General features: G+C 44.8%; 1 protein-coding gene across 1 annotated transcript in view; it reads right to left on the reverse strand.

Annotated features, from left to right (window-relative positions):
* Positions 1-21,092, reverse strand: part of LOC146193520 (putative cytochrome P450 301a1, mitochondrial) — a 122,880-nt gene extending 101,788 nt beyond the window's left edge. The window contains exons 1-4 of the mRNA XM_084600571.1: positions 21,081-21,092; positions 20,925-21,015; positions 14,586-14,823; positions 12,236-12,426 (exon numbers count right to left, since the gene is read on the reverse strand). Of these exons, the coding sequence (XP_084456697.1) occupies positions 12,236-12,426; positions 14,586-14,823; positions 20,925-21,015; positions 21,081-21,092 (532 nt within the window). The remainder of the gene's footprint in view (positions 1-12,235; positions 12,427-14,585; positions 14,824-20,924; positions 21,016-21,080) is intronic.
* Between the last annotated feature and the right edge of the window lie 263 nt (positions 21,093-21,355).

A 21,355-nucleotide genomic window follows, 5' to 3' on the forward strand; every position in this document is an offset into this window, starting at 1 on the left:
ACAAGCCGGCGTGAAAAAGGCTTCCCTTACAAAAATAGATATTGAATTTCTGTTACGCACGTAACGTGTTTTTGATGAGTCGTCAACCGCTCAAAGGAGATTCAATGATTCAAGCCGATGAAGACAGGAGACAGAGCATGATCGATGGCGATGGTAGCTGACGTTTTAAGGAATGATGGCGGACCTAGCGCGAGCGCGCCTGCCCACGCCATTGCCCGCTTCTTCTTCTTCTTCGCCCGTAACAATATGTAGAACAAAGATGCCAAAGACAGCAGAGATAGAGGGCGTAAAAGTGTAGGCCGGCTCTTCGTGCCCTCGTTCAGTTGCAGTAGCAGTACTCCTTTACTGTACTTCAGCGTAACAACTGCTACACATCTGGTGGAGCCGTGCGGGGTAGGCTTCCCGATCCACGTACGCTGACTAGACAAAACAGGGATCCCACACCGGTGCCTCAGCGCCTAAGCAGCCGCATTCTCGCTGAGTCACCAGAATTTGGGCCTCTTGGCACCCCGAAGAGGACGACGCTGCCTTGACCGGCAGCCGCAACACAAATCGCTCCAGAAAATTAGGTCCCCGGCAGTAATCCTGTACCACACGCCACAAACACCGCCATCATTCCACGGCGACCAGTACGAAGATGCGGAAGACTTAGACCCCTTAGAGCCGGTCGCCCGTTACAACGGCTGGAACGACTACTTCGTACTCGAAAATTTCGCTAGGACTTGGTTCGAGGACCACTAGAACACGCTGTTCACGCGGGAAGCATTTCGCCGAAATGTCTTAGCTACATTCCCCAACACAGACCTCCTGAAGAAAGCTGTAGCGTGGCTACACTTCCGCAACTAGCGAACGAACAAAAGCGTTCGCATCTTTATGCCGAACATGACACGTCTGTTCCAGCGTGCCGTCCCCTCAATGGCGGAGGAGAAGCTTCGCTACTCCATGAATAGGATAAAGCTAAACCTGGTGACGAGCCTTGTACGCACTCCGCCAAGGACTGTTGGGGAATTTCTCACCGAGGCGACCACTATGGAAACAAAGCTACTGCAACGCGCCAGCCAGTACAGTTGTGATGTAAACACTCTTAAGCCCGTCGCTGCAACTGAGGTGCGTTGTGACCGTTTTATGCGCCCCGATAAGATCGATCGTCAGACAGGAATATCCAGCCACCCAGCGGTCTTACAGCGACCCTTCTATTTCATCACTGTCTCGAGTCGTCGGCGACAAAGTCCGCCTGGCAGCGCGTCAGCAGCTCTTATTAGGTCTCTAGCCAGCTTGACGTCAGAGCTTTCTACTCATCTCTCCCTTGTCAGGCACCAGTGCGAGCATCAGGCTACGACAAGAACTCCAATACTTAAGCAATCATCATCATCAGCCTGACTATACCCACTGCAGGGCGAAGGCCTCTTCCATATTTTTCCAATTAACCAGGTTCTGTGCTAGCTGCATCCACTTGACCCCGGCGAACATCTTAACCTCATCTGCCCACCTAACTTTCTGCCGCCCCCTGCTACGCTTTCCTCCCATTGGAATCAAGTTTGTTACCCTAAGCAACCATCGGTTATCCTTTCTTCGCACTACATGCCCTGCCCATACCCATTTCTTCTTTTTAATTTCCACTAGAATGTCAATAACTTGAGTTATTTCTCTGACCCACTCTGCACGCTTCCTATCTCTTAATGTTACCCCTATTATTTTTTGTCCCATAGCCCTCTCAGTTGTCCTCAACTTAAGTAGAACCCTCTTGGTTAGCCTTTACGTTTCGGCCCCATGCAATGCGCCTGAAGCAATGCGCCAGCCCAATCATTCCTGCGTGCCTGCTCCGCGAGCCTATCAGCGGCCACAGAAGTGTGAAGCGTGGCATTCACCGGACCGTCGGATCTTCTGCTACCACTTTGATGAACCGGGGCATCTTTACAGGGCGTGCCCGCACAGCAGAGTTGGTGTGTGTGGTCTTACGCCCGACGACCCTTGCCCACGGAATGGTGAACGGCCGCTTGAGATTGAAGCCAGTCTGTCGGCCTGCCACAATCCTGTGACATACGGCCGCTATGATTCTTGAACTTCACCTCATCCGCGCTACCATTCTTCAAACCCTCGTCGACCTGTCAGCTATCCTCAGGTACCGCCATTCCGCGCCGGGAGATCTAATGCAGTGGTCTGCGACATCGGGTCTGCTTGGTAAACATGTTATACAGCCGGCAAAATGTCTGTGGGCATCGCCAGTAGTCCTGGTGAAAAAAAAAAGACCGGTTCAGTGCAGATTACAGCGAACCAAATAACGTACGTTACTGAAAAGAATGTATCCCCACTCCCCGCGATTGACCGACTCCCTGACACCAAGTTCTTTTCCTTACATCTCAGAAGCGGATATCGTTAGATGCAAGTGGACAAACGAGACCGCCAGAAAACGGCGTTCGAGACACCCGACGGTCTGTAAGAATTTAAGGTTCTCCCGTTTGGGCTTTGCTGCGCTCCGGCCATGTTTTGGTTATTATGGACGCGGTTTTAGGTGGTTTTAAGTGGCACACGTGGCTTGTGTACGTAATTACATGGTAATTTTCCATCTAGCTCCGACCAACACTTCGCAGCTATTGCAAATTATCCTTCAAGCTCTCCAAACGGCACAACTAACCTTCTGGTCAGAGATATATCATTTAACCTTCAAAAACCTCCCTTTCTTAGGACATGTCAGAGCACAAGGTGTCCTTCCAGACCCCGACAAGACTGTTGTTATGTCCAGTTTCCCACGAGCAACCGACAATGCCCTCCCACGCTCTTTGGGCTTCTGTTCGTATTAGCGACGCTTTTCATTATCTCGTCTAACTCAGCCGTTGGCATCCTTGACTCGAGATAACATACCATTTCATTATGGAATTCCCAGGATAAAGCCTCCAATTAGCTCCGCGGTCGCCTTCAAAATCTACTAATGCTAGCTCATTGTAACAATAATGTAGACACTGGTGCCCACACTGACGCCAGGAACGTCAGACTCGCGATGATTCTCATACAAGGAGGCGCAGGACGAGTCATTGCATACTCGAGCCCCATACTTTCTCGACTGGAAAGAAAGTATTCAACGACAGGAAAATGTCTTGCCGTCACCTAGGGTCACAGTAAGTTCCTACCATACATCTACGGACGACCAATTCTTGTTGTCAGTTACTACTACTCCCTGTGTTGGCTAGGCAGCATTAAAGACCCTTCCAGGCAGTTGTCCAGATAGATCCATCTTCTGCATCCGGAAGCTCGAGCATCGAGCGGACCGAGCGGTTGCCATATCACGTAAAGGGGGGCCAGCAGCACCAAGATGCGGACTGTATCACGAGCACCCGTGGAACCGGCTTCTCAAGACACCACCGATTTCGCCCCTTTCTTTATGCCATTAGAGTATCCAGTATGGCGCAGCTTGAACGGACCGACTCTGAGTTGGTGCCAACAATTGAGTGCCTGAAGGGCTCTAATGATAGTGTATTGCTCGTGTTTCGCCGTGGGCTACAGTAAATTCTGCGACGTGCAGTTCTCTACAAGCGCAACTTTAACCGCAAAAAGGAGATGGCTCTGTTTGTTGTACCATCACAGTTACGGTCCGAAGTGTTGAGCGCTCGTAATCATGAACCACTTGTGAATGATCTATACGCTGGCAAAGATTCCGCTGAATTATTATTCGCATATATTACCATCATTACTCCATAATTATGTTAATGAATGAAGCGATTGCCAACGGCGCAACTCTCGTCCTCTGAAACCGGTCGACTTTCTTCAGCCCATCGCGCCACCAAACATGCTTTCCAGCAAATTGGTCTGGAGCTCATCAACCCTTTTCAGAAGCAATCAACTGGAAAACTGTGGATTGTGGTCGTGACGGATTACTTGACGGTATGCTGAGACCACTTCACTTGGATGCGGTACTGCTGCTGAAGTCGAAGAATTCTTTGTGCACAACGTCCTGTATTATGCCGCTGCTGAACCTATAATTAGTGACCGTGGAGCTGCGTTTAAGGCCCGGTTCACTCAGGCTGCGCTGAAGCTCAGACACAACAGCCATAGACGCAGAATGCCCGGGCACCCGCAGACAAATGGCTTGCTGAAACGCCTCAACAGGACCGTGACCTCCGTGCATTCCATGTATGGCTATGTCGAGCACAAAACATGGGATCAAGTTCTTTCGTACGCGAAATTGGCGTCCAAACATGGGATCAAGTTCTTTTATAAGCAAAATTGTCATATAAAAGTTTTTGAGCACTCTGGAATCTACACTGCAGAAATGCAAAAATCCTAAGCGTTAATTACTTTTGGACACGGTGCATCCCGTTTACTCTTGTTAATATTATCAAATAAATGCATCGTAATTATCTTTGCTAATGTCATCACTGTCATTATCACTAATTGCAGCTTCATTCTCATCGCTACTATAATCCTGACAGGAGGCAAGGTGGCAAGGACAATTATGGTGTGCGCTTCAAAATCCCGGACGTGGCGATCTCTTCGTGATGAGTTTTGATTGGAGGCCCATACTGAGACATTCACAATGTCACACAGTCCTAATTTCAAAGCATACGAATAAATAAAGATTATACTCAGTGAGGAATGCTATGGATCAATCTTATTGGCAGATGTCGATTTCAAGATTTTCGCCAAAATGTTATCAAACGGCCTACAGTTTGCAATGTCGATTATCATTGGCCCTCACCCGACGTGCGGTATGAGGGACCGTACCTTGCAAAGCAAAGTGCACAATGCACGCACAATCCTCGAATCATGCTCCTGCTCTCATGATCAGGTTGACCTCGCAAAAGCAGTTGATCAAGTTTGCCATACGTTCTTGTTTTCGCTTCAGAAGAGAAAGAATGTTGGTTTTGTAGTACTAAAAGGGGTGCAACTTTGCTATATGAATTATTCTACTCGGCTGATTGTAAATGGCCACCCCTTACGTCCCGTACCAATCAACACTTATGTGAAGCAAGGCTGTTTGATGTATCCGCTTCTTTTTACCCCTTATCTGGAGCCCATTTGAGTGTTTTACACAACAGTATTATTCATGGCTTCCCTTTCCTTCGAATAGAGGTTAAAGTTTTAGCATATGAGGAGGGTCTTGCGTTTTAAGAAAAAGCATAGAAAACGTTATATCCGGCTTAGAACAATTTGGCATAGTTTCTGATACTCAGATAATTCAGTTCTTGAGTTCTGGGACTTGGTTTAGTTCATGGGGCTCAACACCGCCCTAAAATGCAAGAGTGGAATGGCCATGTGTGCCTCCTAAAATAGCCTGTGTTCCGCTGTATGCAATTAAGTCAAGTGCACATTACTGCAAAGAGCGAGTTCCAGTCGCACGGCGTTATGATAATACGCTGGTCACTCATCGGCTTTCAAATTAAGGTCGGGCTCAGGCCTGCAACGTGATTCTAGCGACAAACATTTATTATGTGCTTCAGGTGATCCATTGTCGTAGATGTTACATCTAATAATTGCACCTAATATTTGCGCCACCTTTTTGGTTATCAAATTTTTAACCGATGCGACATGATAGCCTATTCAGACCTGTTTTTGACGGGGGCTCGGCTTAGTGCACCTGTATATAAGGCAGTTGGTTGCCCGTTTCTTCTTTCGTGGTTGTTCACATCCGATTATAAGAGCATTCCTGCAAGTCAGTTTCACGAATTTGCTTCCCACTTAGCGGTTTCTTCAGAGTTTACGGACTACCTATATTTACTAGGATTTATGCAGGAAATTTGTGCTTAGGTGCCGTTTTTGATAGTAGGATTCTCGAATGAATACTTATACTCTGTTTCGCGCTAGGGCCTATACAAGACATTGATAACAATGCTTCTTACGCCACCATTGTATCGTTCTTTACAGTTCGGGCTCAAGGAACAGCTGCGCAAAATGCCGATTTCTCTTTGCATGAAAACATTTTTCTTTAAATTACACACCGAAGCTGTACCTGTTAACACATGGCTCAATAGGAAAAATATTTTGTATCTTCTGCAAATTGATATCTTTATGACGTGCCTGAAGCAATTGAGCACTGTTTCATTATTTGCAAGAACGCAATTATTCTTTGGGATGTGCTGCAAAGATCTCTATAGAAATGTTTTGTTCTAAATTCGTAGTGTGCGGTATCTTAATTGCTGTTACACAATCTGATTACGAACAATATCACATATGTTTACTTACTGCACTTCATAGCTTTTGCAAGACACGAACGTTGGATTGCAAAGCTGAACCTGTTGTTCCAACCAGTACCCTTTTAGAAAAAATAATGCTGCAACTGAAGTACGAAGAAAATGACTTTCAACCTGACTGGATTCCGCTTAGTGACACGGTGTTTATCTTTGCCTACCTTTGAGTTGTTTTCTGTGGTACAACTGAGCAAAGGCTGAGAGCCTGCAAATAGTCTGTGTACATAGTCCTTTCTGTACATAGCTGCGTGCAATAAATACCACGGCTGCGAAAATCCCGAGCATGGCGCAGGTGGTTAAAGCGCTCGGATGGGGATACAAGGGATGGAGGTTCGATTCTCATTGGACGCAGGACTTATTTATTTATTTATTTATTTTTACCCATCTTCCTCATAGTATATAAGGAGAATTATGATGTGCATTTCGGTTCATGACGTCATCTGAAGGACTGTTTCAGTGGGACAGGACGCCGAACGGCGTTTGAGCCAATAAAGGCTTTCGCCTTAATAAAGAAAATCAAGAAACAACACGGCTCAGTGAATTCGTATTAGTCCTCAGTAGCCAGCTTACCACTCCGCTCGACGCTATACTACCCGTCGACCTTGACAGTGAAACTGAACTTGACATCGCCACTTATGTTCAACGCGCGACGAAAGCGCGGCAACAAGCCAAAGAACGAATGTACTGACAGTAGTATACTGTGCGCTACAACTTTGGTCGCAGCTTCGTTTTTTACACAGCAGGCGACTTAAGTGCAGGTCTGGACGCCCGTTCGTCGCCGCGGGCTGTCCAAACAATTACTGCGCAGCAACTTCTGCCCTTACGACGCTGTCCACCGCCTCAGTGACGTATAAGTTTCAGCAGCTTCACTAGCCCGCTCATGGCACATAAGCCAGCGTTGCAACGTGGCGCATATTGTGCAAATGAAACCATATTACGAGCGACCCTACTGACGTTCAGGTTGGCTGTGGCCAATACATGATGTTACCTCTTGTACGCTCTTTCTTGCAGCTCTTCTGTCCGGCAGTAACACCGCATAAGGGTAATGCTGCAGAGGAGGGGCGAGTTACATGCATGTTTTATCTGTCGAAGAAGACACCACTCGCATTAGATTTAGAGGACGTAGAAGTTTAGGCTCGTGCTTGGGGCCCTGGTTCAGCTGCTGCAGTAGGTCTTTTGTGATGTGCTTCTGGGCAACAACTCTTACGATTTGAGGCCAAAAGGGCGCCATGGTTTAAATAATGCATTTTTGCAGAACACCGAAATCTTTGGGCAGGGGATATATGTTTCTTATATCGACAATGACTGGATATCGAATCGGCCTTTTCTCGCATCATGATGGAAATAAACATGTTTACACTGGCAAAGTACACCACCAAGACAACTAGTTAACAGCGCAGTACAATCTATCTACGACATACGGGCCATATGCAGCTCAAACGTATCACGATATTGTCGCGTGGTTGTGCCAATGCCGTTGACAACAAATGAGGAGACTTCATCTTCAGGGGAATGAACTCTTTATTGGGCTGTCTTGCGTCGCAAAAGAACTAAGGAAAGGGCAGCGGCAACTGCAACACCCATGCTCGGTGGTCGTCGATCTACGAATACGTGTCGCACACGTAAGCGCTCAATTTGAAGGATGTGAAGAAACATCGAGATAAAGCCACAGACTCTGACTACCAGTAGTTGGAACAGCGCAGAAACACACGCGGCTGGTCTGAATCTTCGAGAAAAATCTCGGCGTAACTTGCGCGACAAAGAAACTGAAAAAGCTGCGCCTCGCGACAACAAGCATGGACAAACAAGGAATGCAGAATTGATTGCCGTTCCAAAACCAGAGTTATAAGGCCGTATGTCGGCGGCTGCTGAAAAAAACAGCAAAAATAGCTTCAAATGTGTTGAGGCATCACTACCCCCTAAAAACCCATAGCTTCGATGTTCCAACATAAACCAAAGCAACTTACGCATAAACATTACAAATGTTTAAACACGGATTTGTTTTAACGCGTGTAATATGGCTTCAGGTGTAAAAGGTATTCAATTTTGGGGCGTGCGTGTCGCCTTTGTGATGCTGTCGTATCGTCGGGAATGATGTCATTGTCCGGTTGTCCGAGACGGCGAATGATTTTTTCAGGCCTAAAATATTGACGAAAACTTTCACTTAGTCTGTGCCGGCGAATTGGTGTCCATGGCCATACTTAATCTCCGGGCTTGTACCATGCGTAGCGGCGTCGCAAGTTGTATCGTTGGGCGCCGGTTAGTTGTTCTTTAATGGACAGCCATGCAAGTCGTTGAGCTTCCTCTGCACGCTGAAGGTATTCGGCAAAGTCCAGGTTCTCCTCGTCTGTTACGTGCGGCAGCATTGTATCAAGCATAGTCGCTGGATTGCTGCCATACACAAGATAGAACGGGGTCGCCCTGCAGAAGCCTGGATAACCTTGTTATAGGCGAAGATCACGCACGACAAGATGGCGTCCCAGGTCTTCTGTTCGGCGTCGACGTACATGGCGATCATATCTGCGATTGTGTTGTTGAGGCGCTCCGCAAGTCCGTTGGTCTGAGGAAGGTGAGCAGTTGTCCAGCAGTGGCTCATTTGGGTGTAGCGCAAGCCACTGAGGTTGTAGCCTGAGTGAGCTCAGCTGTAAATACAGCTCCTCTGCCCGTGATGAGAACTTCAGGAGCGCCGTGTCTCAGGAGAATTCGTTTGACGAAAAACTTACCAACTTCCGCTGCGGTACCGCTAGGCAGGGCTTTCGCCTGGGTGTAGCGGTTCGTGAAATCGATTTCCACAATGATCCATATGTCCCCCACTGATGAAGTGTGGAAGGGCCAAGGAGGTCTATCCGAATTGTAAAAATGGTTTACCGGGGGCAGTATTGGGCTGAGTAGTCTAACAAGTCTCGTTCGGGATGTCTGGAGTCACTGGCATTCACGGCACGTTTTCACATAATGAGCACCATCTGCGGGAAACCGTGCCCAGTAATATTTCTCTTGTATCATGTGCAACGTGTGCACAAACCCAGGACGCCCTGTTGTCGGCTTATCGTGCAGCACCTGACGAATCTCGTGGCTGAGATTTTCGGGCATAACAAGAAGCTGCGCGATTCTGTTGGCTGCGAAGTTCTTTACGACGACGTCATTACTCAAGCTCGCCAGTCTCCTTTCGGACACCGTTTTCGTCTGTTTCGTAGTCAAATAAGAAAGATGGCAGCCCCCAACCGCAACGTGTCTCCTATGCACGCGAGCTATCCTGGGCAAAAACGCTTTGGCTGGACAGCGTTACTGATGCATTTATTAACTTGTGGCAGAATCACCTTGCCAAACTGCGAGTGCAGAAACACAATGCACCCATGTATACGGAAGGATGACGGCGCTGTTCAACCAGCTCGAACCAGCTCGAAGTGAACCAAATCAACATAGAAAGTGCAGAGTGAGCGCAACCACCACCGTTCCATTCCAACGGCCGTTATGGCGTGCAACTGAAGCTCAACTGAACTGCCACTGAAAACGCCCGTGTAACAGGGGTACTAGCGTGCTCGGCGGTAGTTGATCTACAAATGTTCATCGCACCCGTCTACGCTCAATATAAAGGCGGCGGGCAAACATACAGATAATGCCGCATATTGCGCCTAGCAACACCTGGAACATTGTAGGAACAGAAGCGAGTGGTAGAATACATCTAGGCGCATCTTGCACTACAATGAAAGTGTTAAGGCCGCATCTGGCAACAACGAGCATGAAGAAGCAAACAGTGCGGAATCGGTCCATGGCTACAGTCATAGTGATAAGCCGCATGCTGGTATATATTGTAAAAAAAAACTTTGGAATTGAATTGCAGCAGCCCGTCCAAAATCATACTACTAAAAATTATGATGGATGCAAAATTTGGCTAACAGAGCTTAATGACTAAAAAATCTGATTTACTTTCTTTTCATAGCAGCTGTAACCCCCTTGTGTCCATATTTTCCGTGCCACCGGTGCTAACGCACAAATATTATGGCACAACATTGTGCGTTCATCTGTCCTAGAAAAGGCACGCAGCTAACATCATATCTTGTGCTAACAAACCACCTGGTGTTCTGAGACATCATATTCGTGATTCACCCATACGTTCAAGTTATTAGCATACGAAGCACCATTAAAATCAAATTTAAAACATGCATGACGGATTTTGCACCCACAACAAGCCTATTTTACCGATGCAATTGAACGTTTTCAGAGCCATGCAGCTATTATGATTCATTCATCCTGCCACAACATAGCCACTTTCAGGATTACAGCCGCCTCGAGCTGCGCCACCGCATTACCAGTCTTCAATTATTTCACAAAATTTTACAGCCATCTACGAACTGTGCACTACAGGATCCCATCGGCAGTCATATCTCACCGAGCACTTCGTAAACTCCAAATCAGCCGTCCAAGTGCGCGAACCATCATCTTCACAGCTTCATTTTTCTCTCTACCGCCGAGGGCTGGAGTGGTCTGCACGATAAAATTGCAACACCAACCTCTCCCGCGAATTTCTCGCGTAGAGTGTGCAGCTATTTATTGCTATCATCTTCATCATCATAACATATGGCTGCTTTTTACTTGAATCCAAAACTTTGCACCTACCCTTTATGTAATGTAACTGAAAATGGGTCTTTATGGAAATAAACGTGAAATGCATTGAATAACACACTCTAGAGCTTCACGAGATAGAAACGTCATGTAATTTCATTTCATGTGGCAATACTCGACACACACACACACACACACACACACACACACACACACACACACACACACACACACACACACACACACACACACACACACACACACACACACACACACACACACACACACACACACACACACACACACACACACACACACACACACACACACACACACACACACACACACACAACACACACACACACACACACACACACACACACACACACACACACACACACACACACACACACACACACACACACACACACACACACACACACACACACACACAAATATAACACATGAAATTTTGATTAACCGTTTCTTTCAGAGACGACAATAATTCACCTTCCACACTGACATCCAATCAACTAAGGCAGACATCTGCGTATGACACTCAGATGTTTTATTTTGGCGCTAAAAATAGTGAGTGCTACCGTATGAAGACCAAACCCAGAGCTTGGGCTATACAGGTCGCGCACAAAGCAAAGTTTTTTCAAGAAGAAATCCGCTTTTCTCAATGGCGAAAAAAAAATTATTCTTTTGACAGCCATTTCGAAATAATAAATAATTCAGCAGTTCCTTTCCACGAATTTTCACGACAGGCACACATCACTCAATATTTGCAGCAGGCCACTACGGGGATACAATTTGATTGTAAGCAAGACCTCTTGTTTAGAGCAGGCATCTATATTCAAAAGTTCATGGGACAGTTGAAAACCACCTTTTCCTTTTGTTTTTCTTTTTGACCACAGCTGGCATTGAAAGCAATGTAGGGATCTTAGCAAAACTGTCTAAATTGATAATGCACGGCTGCTTTAGATATTTTTGTCTATTCATAGAAAGCGCGTGATAGAGGAGTGCCATTTTGATAGCTGAAGTAGGCTTACGAACGGGAAGAAGCAAAGGGGAAATACGTTGGCATTGCTATAGAGAATGTGATGAACCAGGGAAGTCGGCTTCAATGTCGCTGGTTGGATGTACCATATACAATCTTCATATTAACTGAGGTGTGATCAAAACGATCCTTCCTGTCAATCCAATATTCATAAAAGATTATAGTGTCACGATAAACTGAGCGTTGGGAAAACAAAACGGATGGCTTTGAAACTTGCTGGTCAGAAAGTCGCTAGTACTTGTTTTGTTACTTGTCGCATCCTTTGCCGTGCTGAGCTTGTTTTCATTAGGAAACATAGTAAACTTAATAGACCATGTGTAAAGTTAGGTGTGTACAGAAAAAAAATCACAGTTGGAAGAATAAAGAAATATTTTTATACATTGAAACCACGCAGTTCATCGGGCTTTGTGGGACTCAAAACAAGACTCACTTTCTAGTGCCCACCTCGCCAAGATTTCATCGCAGCCAGCGACATCTCCTCTCTTGTCTCTCCGGCTTGCGATCAGCTGCAGTGCATCATCGGTAGCCTGTTCTATGCGCCCCGCATATGACTCGACGACAGGAGACCGGAGGGTGCACGGTTGACCCATATTACGAATTTGTTTCCACTCTTCGCCTTGTCTGCAAAAGCGTGGAGGCGAATGAGGATGGCGAGGTGAACAGCGGTATCATAGAATTATTGTTTTAGCACAGATTTTTACCACTAGTGAGTGAGAGGTAAGAACATATTTTGTGCCCAAGTAGGCTTACCCTACAGGCGTATGATGCTACAACGTAAACGGCCAGAATGTGCTTCTGTTCATGTGGGTCCTCGTTCGTGTACACGAACATCATAACTTACACAAGCTTCAAAGAACTAGTTAAAAAGATAACGTTAAAGGCCTCGCTCTGCAGAAAATTCTGCGTCGTCGGCCTTGTGAGTGAAAACACACAGGAATGGCTCTGGAGGTAGGTATCAACATGGGACATATTTGCCAGCGCAGAAATCGAAGGCGGATTTTCGCAACTTCAAGAGACCTTAAGACATGACAGGAGCGGAAATTTCTGTTTCTACTTTTAGATGAGTGGGATGGAAATCGAACCTTTCAGGGTCCTTGTGCGGTAAGACAGCCTTCTCTTAGACCACGGAAGTATGTACATTCATAAGGCTTGGCTAAGTCGGGGCATTATAGATATCTATATATCAACATCGGACTTTCACATACATGACTGTCTTAATACTGAAGTCTAATGAATGCATGCGTGTGAATAGAAGTACAAGTTATAGAATAAATATTAGAAAGTCACTCGGCGGATACATGAACGAGGATCTACAAAATGTTTCCTATTGGTTAGTCTTTTTTGTTGAGTCATTTGTCTTGCGTGTATTTATTTTCATACATATCACAGGCGGAAATTTGCGTGGAATATTACCCGACATAGATATGATGCCCTGCTTTAGCCCCACCATGCTGATGTGCCTTCTTCGTAGCCGAGAGGTACGTAACCACTCAGACCTACGCTACCAGCACCTGACAGCTCGGCCGTGTCAATTGGTCACATGATGTTCCACAAACTACCGACCAATCCGATCACTGCCATGTCACTTGCCATTCGTCCCCTTTATATTTCTTTGGAAAAGATGCTGGTAATAAGGGCACCTAGTGTTCTGCAGAACGGGCCATTTAATGCTGCTGGGTTAACAGAGCGTGCCTGGAAAATATAGAGAGGCTATTGTGAGTTAACGGAACTACTGATCAGATATTAAAAGCGCAATGAAGTTGCAAACAGAACAACGGAACGACACAAGCCTTCGCGTCGCCACGTTCCTTGCTTGTCTTTTTTCTGTAATCTTTTACTGCATATTGTAGACAATTGCATTTTTCATTTGAAAATATTACTAGACCAAATTTTCCCAGTTGTAAGATAACCAATTCACAATAAACGCAAATATTCTATTGAGCCGGTCGTAGTATTTGCGCTTTGATATTAGAAACGCTCTCTGCAGGTTTTGTATGGCAGTCGTACCTGCTCAGTGCTCGCGGAGCATGACCTCTAAAAGCAATAGTCGCCTTTTGCATAACGTTATCATTTCCTTCGGCAACTTCACAACATTACCTTAAAATAATTCGGGATTTACTTAAAACAATTTTCCTGAGCACGCACTAGTGGATTCTTAAGCAGCCGAAACTACGCTCTGTGATCGTACGATAAGCTTGACAAGCAACTGATTAAAACGCCTTAGACAGTTATAAGACTCTCAACAAAATGTTCAAAAACATCATACAATATTCCAGCTCTGTGCTGCAATAAAAATAATGTTCAAGAATCCTCGCCCTGTCCTTATATCACTGATAGATACATTAAGGCAAGCAAAAAATGGCACAGCACGAACACAAAGGTACAACCGTCAGGAGAAAGGTTGGCTTTCGTGCTCGACAAAGAGGTGAACACTTTCCTAATAGAGTTTTGATAAGTTTCCCGCAATGTTTCACATTATGGCACTGACTCACGATTTAAGAATTCATCTAGCCTGAGTAGGAAATCTAATTTTTTTTTGTTGTAACATTAGAGGGTGTTAAACGAAGATTAGCCATAGTGACAAACTATCTTTACTGTGTTCTTTGAACCCGCCGCCATTCTGCATCTAAGCAATGTTAACACTCACAGCTCTTTGCCGCTACCTGCCAAACGTGGCTTTTAAGGTAAATATTGCTTTTTATGTTATAAGTCGCATCGCCGTTTTTCATTCGCAGTGTTCAAATCCGTGTCCTAAATGTGTTTCTTGATTACGGGCTTACGCATTAACGATGCCACAATTGGCAAAGTATTTCGGCTTGCTCGTATGATAAATCTTGAACGGATGTATTCCCATGCGGTAGGGCATTTGTTTTTCCTCCTGGTAAAGGGTTCGAATGTCGTCGGCACTGAATACATGCAATACAGCATTCCGCCCAGGAAGCTCCTCGGCCACCAAAGGTCCGTATCGGCGATTCATATCCCAGGAAACTCGGTTTGTATCGAAATTGCGGTGCAACCCTGAAAGAGACAAATGACGTGCCATCAACTTCGAGAATTTAAAGTCATGCTATTTATTTATTCGAATAAACATTTTTGGAGAAAGGCAGAATCGCTGCTGTCACAAATTAAGGAAATGGTCTAGTTTAGCGGTAGAAAAGAAGCGCTGAATAAGTGCACAATGCTAGGCACTAGACAGGTATGAGGTCCTACCGTATTTCGCAGAGAATATATTTTTTTTCATAACAGGAACATCTTCGCATTATGCATTGCAAGACCAAGGAAATACCACTGTTTCCATGCCACATGCCACCGATCCCGCAATTTCCTTTTCTTCAGCTTTTCAGCCATGCTTTGGCAGCGCATTGCGATGGACGAAACAATTATGACTTAGGAACAATTGTCCACTTAGCAGCCGGTTAGCAATATATCTCAAGTTTGAGAAAAGTTTAGTAGTTTCGTGGTTTTAAACCTTGATCAATCCCTGCTGTTAAATCCGCGCATTGCAGCGAATATTTCTATAACTTCCCAAATATAAATGGATAAAAGGGAAGAAAAAGTTTCTGTCACACACTCTTAGCTGCGGTGCGCTGTGATAAGAGAAAACAAATCATGATGTACATTTAATCTGTGTAATGAAAGCTTTGACCTAATTCCAGTGTTTGTAGAAATATAGGTGACTGAGGCGAAAACTTCTCCTGCAGTTCCTCGCGTGGCTTGGTATGTTTATCCTGAAAAACTTATTAATTTCCATAAAATCCCCTTTTATATTATTTAATAGCACTCACGAAAGATTTAAAGCCCATAGAAAGCTTATTTTCTTTCCCCTTCTAGTCCATTTGCCGAAGACTCATGACATACATCATAGAGGCTCTCTAAGGGTGTTGCCATGCAGCCCACAGCCTAATTTTTAAAGTCTTTTCTCTTTTTTTTTTTCAATGCAAACCTTTACCGACGACATCCGGCTGTGCCAGTACGCGGCTGCGCGGCTTCTAGGGCATAGGGTGTGCATCCTCGCGACTTGCACTCAGTGGAAGTCGTCCACCTCATTCTACGAGGTAAACCACCGCAAATCCAGTTTCAGCGAAAGCAGGACGGCAATTAACAACACATGTTCGCGAACTGCTTGCGCTACGCACGTGTTTGAACTATGTAGCCGAGTTGACGTTAGTTGAACCTTCAAGGCCCTGGCCCTGAGGTGCGGCTTCAGGATAACACTGCAGCTTTATTATTGTCAGCACTGTACACTTTACAATGCAATTCGGAGCCTTCCATGTGAGGTTCAATTATTTATTCGTAGCTCTGCTCTCGCCATAATAGAAGAATTAAGGCAACATTTAAGCTCTTCTTTCGGGTATTACGCAATAACTTTGACGCAAAGTGCACCTGCATTTTGCAACTGGCATGAACAATAACTTTTTGATGACTGCCTATAATTATATTGTATGAAACTGGATCATATGGGTACAGGGAGAAGCTACCACGACACTCAACATATACCCAACATTGATAATGTCCCGTATTTTTGCGCCTGCTTTACTTCAGGATAGCGTGTCGGTCGGAATGCAGAGGTCCCGAAATGTTTGATACTCGCCCCTCCCTTCCATCTAAAAGAAAATCCCGAGTTGGAAGGCCCGTGGTGTCGGGTGCTCTCATGCAGTAACCCCACCCAACAAGTAATCACTGCCGGCTGTTACCTGTAAACTAGAATTTGTGAGGTGCACGCCCGTGATTGTTCGTCACAACGCCAACGCCGACCACGCCGATACCGCTTTTTCTGCAGAACCTCTTTTCGTGCTGTTACTTTAAAATTTCTTATCTTGATGTTTAACCTCACTCAGCCTGGGCGTTTGCTTCCGCGATGCTTTGGCACATGTCTAATTTTGTCCCACCTTATTTCTGTTGTGCTCTCCTCGTCTAATGAAAACCAAACTGTAGCATTGCGCGACATACGCCTCGTTGTGAATGCTGGTTGCTTGAAGCGACACTGTTTGCATTCAGCAAAAAATGTTGTGCCAGCATCGTAAGACATACATCACGTGACATCTCTGGTAGATTACATTTGGAAGATGATTTTGACCAGCTATTGATTTATTGTCACGTTGTATGCCTTCATGAGATCACATCGCATGGCCGTCTTGGCAGCTGGTGGCAATTCGTGTAGCTCATTTAATATAGGAGAACATGGAATAGAGCCGACCTTGCCATTTGGCCTTGAGTACTATACACTACGCCTTGGTAACGAAGCCACACTTGTATGGCTTGGTTAAAGCGAAGCTTTATATCTATGTCCGCTTGTTCTTCATGTACAATAGTAGAAAGTTGAAGATAAGTAATTGAACATTACGAGATAGTGATCTCTGGGAGCTTGTGTGTCAGTATATCTTCAGTATTGGTCTCCGAAAACAAATGAACAATTCTGCGCTGTAAATGGACTGGAATCAACATGTACATTTTGGCACGATATGGTATCAGTTGCATCGGCATTGCTGTGTGCAATTTCGTTTTTCTTTTTGTTGATGTGTGCAGGCTCCACATACAGTTACCCGTATAATTATTTTTATATCCTAAGAAAAACCTGCTATTAAAACTCATAATTTCTCTTGCCGGGTTATGCGAAACAGGAATAGGAGATTTTAGAGGATTTTTAATGAGAGCAAAGTAGCTAAAATGTTGATTTCTCTCTAGCAAAAAAATGTTTATCAGTCAGATTTCACCACTTCGCGAAATAATTCGTACACATATTCGTAAAATGTGCCGAATCAACCTTGGCCTCTGACCTTGAGCGGGACACACCACACCTTGGTAACGCAACTACACTTGTACGGCTTGGTTAAAGCGAAGCTGAATATCTATATCTACTGGTTCTTCATATAAAGTATTAGCAACTTGGAGATGAATGCCGGCATTCCGAATGAAGCCACCATTCTAAAGCAATTCTTGACTAGAAATTCGATGAGCTTGTAGGACAGACAGAACAGCGAACTTTGAAGGAAAAACTAAAATCGAACTCGCAAGGCACGAGCACATCAACGACTGACGGAGTTACGCATGGCCCGAGCAGCGATGCACCGACGCCATGGCACGAATTCTACGGGAAGCGAAACCTCAGAAGACATCTTTTCATAGGCTCCTGTTTATCGTCAAGCTGAGATGGCCACCTCACTGATGAAAGCTTCATTTTTCACGACTGCATCCTCAACATGCAAGACATCTTAAAGTTTTCATGCGCGCCGTCAACACAGAGCAGGTGAGAGCTTCGCAACATTGTTGTCACTGACTGGCATTCCAAATCATGTCCGCATTCTAAAAGAAGGTGTTGGTTAGGCATCCGATGAGCTTACACGACCGACGGAACAGTGAAGATTGAAAGGAAAGATAAAATCGAGCTCCCAAGGCAAGACCACCTCAGCGACTGATGGAGTTACTCATGGCGCTAGTCGTGATGCACCGACGCCCTGGCATGTATTCTACTTGAAGCAAACCCTCGGAAAGACTAACAATGGACGGCCATGCAGAAAAAGGATTCGCAAAATTTGTCTTTTCTCCCCCTGCGCCGCCCGGTTATATAAGTGCCCCGAAACGCGCGGCTTCTCTGTGCGTTGTCAAACGGGCATTTCACTCTTACCGACCGGGTGGATCTGCCGGTTGGCTCCACTAGTTCCTCATGCAAGGGTTCTAATATGAAAGCCTTCAACGGCGTATGCTGTCAGCCACGATTCTGCCGCATAATTTCGTCAATATATAGATAATATGAAGGTCGTATCTGGTTAGGCGACAATTCGAAAATTTAGTCACAAGGAGTTAGTTCAATCAAACTGATGACATCATCGACGCAACTCAGACATTTAGTTGTGACGATATCATAACATTAATTGGTCATTAATTAGGAGTTATTTATTTAAAAAATCTGATCTGTACTGGGAGTCGAACCTCCATCTCTCGGATCTCCAGCCGAGCGCTTTAACCAACTGCGCCACGCCAGGGATTGTAAACCGAATATAATAATTCACCTTACATACCACGAGGATCATAGTAGCAATGAGCATGACACTGCAATTTGTGATCATAAAAATGAGGACATAAGCGGTAATAATGATGGTGCATTTAGGCATTATTCGTAAGGAGAGCAAACGTGATCCACCGTGTACACCAGTAACACTCAAGCTTTCGCTTGGAGTGTAAATTCCACAGTGCTCTCGAAAATTTTTGCGTTCTAAGGAGAGTTTGGCTATTGTGGTCAAAATTTTTTTCATGTTTTTGTCGGTTTTAGCTTGACTCGCAGACATGAATGCAAATTGTAAAGCCGATTATGCGCTAAAACATCAACGTTCTAAGCTATTTATTGTATGATAGAAAACAAACGCTTAACCTGCCGCGCAAGTTCCTAACAAGAACCAATACATTGTTCTAACCCTTATTGGCATAAGTAGGATGGACAGCATAAACAAGTAGCATGTCCGACATGGTGCTAGCGCACATGGAGGACACACACTGCGGGTAGGCGAACAGGACAAACGCTAGACTTGCAACTGAAATTTGTTCTACGGTACGGCACGAAAAAAAAAAAAAACTTACAGAACCAAAATATAAACACGAAATAAAATCGTTGGGGCGAAAGAAATCTTCAAAAGGTAACGTGAAAGCTAAAACGGACATGTGTAAAGGTATGCTGAGGTGAAGTTAGATGAAACAGACCAAACAATCATAAAAAAAATACACCGCGACAACCCAGCAACAATTAGATGAGACAGACAAAACAACCATGAATTGATAAAAAATACACCGCGACAACACCGGCACCAAAATGAGCAGCAGTTCCAACACAAGTAAAGAAGAACCACAATACCCTTGGCGCAACCCCAGGCACAAGTCTTAGGGCAGAGGAAAGAGTGATGGGAGAAAAATATTGCCCGCCAGATAGTAACAAGGGCTATGACGAATCATCAGCTACTGGTGAACAAACAGCCATCAAAAATTTTGACAGCCACCATACCTTTCCAGATATTCCCATTCTTTGTTACTGAGCTCGACAGAGGGCTTACTCACGCATTCATCTGCTGCCAGTTTTATACAGAGGGCCTCAAGGATTTTCCTACTCTCCCTAGTATTCATCTTTCCTATGGTTGCTTATGAGGGTTTTGAATTATGAATTATGAAAATTCTGAAGGTTTTTCGTTCACCAGTAGTTGATTATTCGTCGTAGCCCTTGTTACTATCTGGCGGGCAATTTTTTTCTCCCATCACTCTTTCCTCTGTCCTAAGAATTGTGCCTGGGGTTGCGCCAAGGGTATTGTGGTTTTTGTTTTGTCTTGGAACTCCTGCTCATTTTGTTGCCGGTGTTTTCGCGGTGTATTTTATTTATCAATTCATGGTTGTTTTTTCTGTCTCATCTAATTGTTGCTGGGTTATCGCGGTGTACTTCAACTCGGGATACCTTTACACATGTCTGTTTTAGCTTTCACGTTACCTTTTGAAGATTTATTTCGCCACAACGGTTTTATTTCCTGTTTATATTTTGGTTCTGTAAGGTTTTTTTGTATCGTATTCATGACGTTCTTCGTCCCATTTTCATTTTAGATCTATCGAATTTAATCATTTCAGTGCATTCTGTAAACGTGGCGTTTTTAAGTTGCTTTTATCACTTCTGACGCGACTGCAGCTGAAGGCGGCACCAGCGCAGCATGTCAAGGAGGAGGGAAAGAGAAAAAAAAAGAAAAAAATTGTATAAGTGTGTTTTTTCCGGAATAAATTTCAGTTGCAAGTCTAGCGTTTGTCCTGTCCGCCTACCCGCAGTGTGTCCTCCTTGTGCGCTAGCACCATGCCTGAATTCGTTCACCAACTAGCCCAGTTAAGAGCATTGAAAGTAGCATGTTAACAAAAAGTTAAGTTTTAGTTCCTGATTTCTCGCAAATTCGTTCCTTCCCGTGCTGTCTTTCTGCGCAAAAACACGAGTCCAGTAGTGAAACGACTACCCTGCAAGAACGTCTTAGATTTTTTAAGCATTTCCCGTTTTTAGCATTTCATAACTAGTGCACCGAACCTATGTATAAGTGTAGTTGAAGCCATTATTTTCACTGTATTTAACAAGAAAAATAAGTAATCAAAATACTGTTTCTTACCTAAGAAAGAGAAGTATTTCCAGGTATTCCCAATAACGGGGAAAGCTTTGATCCTGGGTACGTCACTAAACGGCTTGAGGGAAGAAACTTCCTGCAAATAACGCGACCATACAACTGAAAACCGCTGAAATGATGCAATTGTTGCAGTCCGCTTGCCTCCACATGCATTTCGGAGCATTTTCGAGCACTTTCGATCGCTTGAAAATCAAAATGTGGAATGTTAGACGAAACAATAAAGGCTGCAAACCTTTATACACATGCGCGTGCCTGACGTGTTTTTCCAGCCCCTGCGCAGTGTCCATGGGAATACTTGGCGCATGTCGTAATGAAAACGTTTCCGGCGAGCGCACTTTATTGCCTTTTTTGTCTCATTGTCAAGTGGCTGATTTATGCATGTGGAAATGAACGTTGGAGCAATTTCTTTTTTTCAG

The sequence above is a fragment of the Amblyomma maculatum genome, chromosome 4 (assembly GCF_055883805.1).
Source record: "Amblyomma maculatum isolate TAMU_Amacu chromosome 4, ASM5588380v1, whole genome shotgun sequence".
Lineage (NCBI taxonomy): Eukaryota > Metazoa > Arthropoda > Arachnida > Ixodida > Ixodidae > Amblyomma > Amblyomma maculatum.